Source organism: Danio aesculapii, chromosome 22, assembly GCF_903798145.1.
Source record: "Danio aesculapii chromosome 22, fDanAes4.1, whole genome shotgun sequence".
NCBI classification, from domain to species: Eukaryota; Metazoa; Chordata; class Actinopteri; order Cypriniformes; family Danionidae; genus Danio; species Danio aesculapii.
Genome location: NC_079456.1, coordinates 25,574,115 through 25,576,614, shown reverse-complemented (window position 1 = coordinate 25,576,614; position 2,500 = coordinate 25,574,115). Strand labels below are relative to the sequence as shown.

The 2,500-nt window shown below is 34.3% G+C and overlaps 1 protein-coding gene across 2 annotated transcripts in view; it reads right to left on the bottom strand.

The window, feature by feature from the left end:
* The window catches only part of xpnpep1 (X-prolyl aminopeptidase (aminopeptidase P) 1, soluble), a 25,509-nt gene that overhangs the window by 6,938 nt on the left and 16,071 nt on the right, over positions 1-2,500 (bottom strand). For both annotated transcript variants that reach the window (XM_056448079.1, XM_056448078.1), the window contains exons 10-11: positions 109-198; positions 1-24 (exon numbers count right to left, since the gene is read on the bottom strand). The exon at positions 1-24 is cut by the window's left edge and continues 27 nt beyond it. In XM_056448079.1, the coding sequence (XP_056304054.1) occupies positions 1-24; positions 109-198 (114 nt within the window). The remainder of the gene's footprint in view (positions 25-108; positions 199-2,500) is intronic.

The window sequence follows — 2,500 nt, the reverse complement described above, 5'->3', positions numbered from 1 at the left end:
ACACAGCGCCACAGCGTCTTTGATCTGGGATTAAAATTGTGATTAATAAAACAAACAAACAAATAATGGTTGATGATTTCTGAAATATCTGTAGTCACATTGACTTACATGCGCCATCTTCATGCCCTGGACTTCTGTGGCGTTTTTGACAGCTTTAGCCAGACATATGGGTGTGTATGGGATGGCAGATCTGTGGGACTGCACAATTACAAAGTTAAGTTAATATTATTTATCTATATTTAGACAGAAATTTAACATTTCAAGACTTTAAGGCACACCACAACCTCATAACAACATTAAAATGGCATCCAAAAACTGTAATCTGACATTTTTAAACATTTTTTAAAAATGAAAATCCACCATTAACTGACATCAGCAAAGGCATAAAAATGCAATAATTACAGAGGGGAAAATAAGTATTGAACACGTCATGTTTTATTTGTAGAGGAGCGGTTGACATGGAATTGAACCAGATTTTGGTAAAAACCCAAACAATACAAACTAAATTTGTTAAATGAGTTCTGTGTAATAACAATGGAATGGCACAAAGAGAAAGTACTGAACTACTGACATGTATTTAATATTTTATATAATGGCAAATTAAAGACGCCTCTCATATGGAAAATGAAGTCACATGAATTGCTCAGCTGTGAGTTTTCCACACACCTCAACAGAGTGTAAAAATCTTGATGGTTCTGTGGGTCTTGTCTATTAAATCTGATCTTTATTTTGTATTTTCTATTGGATTGAAGTCAGGTGTTTGGCTGGGCCATTCTACAGCTTGATTTTCTTTCTCTGAAAGCATTTGAGAGTTTCCTTGGCTGTGTTTTGGATCACGTTTACATGGACATCAGTAATCGAATTTTTTGCCTTAATCTAATTAAGACAATAATATGATTAAGGTTTTTACATGAGTTGCTTTTTTAATGTTCTTTTCATGATCCCGTTTTACACGTTATAGCACATAATTTAATTTAAATCACATTTTCTACAGAGTTTCATATAATTTCGGGAGTTTCATTTTTAATTTGTCGACTTTAACTTCAGTTTGGCACTTTCACTTTCATTCGGAAGCATTTCTGCCTTCTGTGACAAATCAGATATTGGATGCAACTACAGTATGAACTGCTGGAAGAGTGTAGTTTCAATAATGCGACTATAATCAGCATACTCCACATGTCTTTATTCCATTTCTCTTTAGTTCGATTATGACCTTAATCAGACGAAAAAAAAAAAAAAATGCTGTTTACTTGGTAGACCTTTAATCAGAGTATTGTCTTAATCACATTAAAATCAGATTATTGGTGGCCATGTACTCATTGTCCTGCTGAAATGTCCACCCTGGTTTCATCTTCATCCTCCTGCTAATGTAGATGTTGGACTGAAGCAGCTAACATTAATTTACAATGGCGAAGGGCAGAAGGTTGCTGAAGAACTACTGAGATGTTTCAGCGGCTGTCTGGGCTTTCACTGCCTTTCTGCACCTTCCTTTCTTCATGTGTTCAATACTTTTTCCCTGTGTCATTTCATTTTATTACACATATCTTAATTTGTAAACTAATTAGATTTGTTTTCTTTGCATATGTTGATTTTACAAATATTAAAAGCCTTTAGAAATATATTTGAGTTTTCTGAGAAAAATGGTGATGTGTTCAATTCTTATTTCCCCCACTGTATATATTGAATATGTTTATTAATAACATATTAACCAAACTTCCTATATTTCTGTAAATTTTGTTGCCGTATGAGCTCATATGCAATTTTTTTTTCCATTCAGAACATCTGGCAATTCATATCAATTCACATCATACGATTGCAATTCATTCCCATTCAGAAATCGTGGTCGTGGCGCATACCCTGTGAGAGGAACTCAGGAGCTAAGCCACTCACAAGTTCCTGCTCATTTTAAACATGTCAAATGTCGAATGAACTCTCTGAACAGTGAGCACAATAAGTTTCATGCATGACAAAGTTTTCAGAGGTATAGATTATAGTGGACTAGGCTTTATCATTCACAAAAATGGGGTAACCAGCAGAGTTGAAAATTAACCTGTATTTATATTGGTAAAGAACAAGAATGTCAGAAAACATTAGGACAGGAAAAAGGTCACAAAATGCAACCATTCGCATAAATCATTCATAAATATAGGACAATATTTGGCAGAGATTGAACTATGAGAAAATCTAGAATCTCAAGTTTTTTAAAAAATAAAAATACTGAGAAAATTGCCTTCAGACTCGTCCAAAAATTTAGTTTTGATATAATTACAGTAAGTCTGAAGACTAGTGTGTTCTGATTGGCTAACTGCCTAGTGCATGTTAAAGGAAATGTCATTCCTGGGTGTGGTTTATGTAAATTTTTAGCGTTTGTGATGTCACAAACCGAGCCAGATGCTCCTTGTAGTCCCCACCAGCACATTGTGTAAAAGAAATGATCATTCTTTTGAACTGAACTTTGAGTCTCATAACTTTGCAGATGGCGTTCATGCTCAAATAGCAA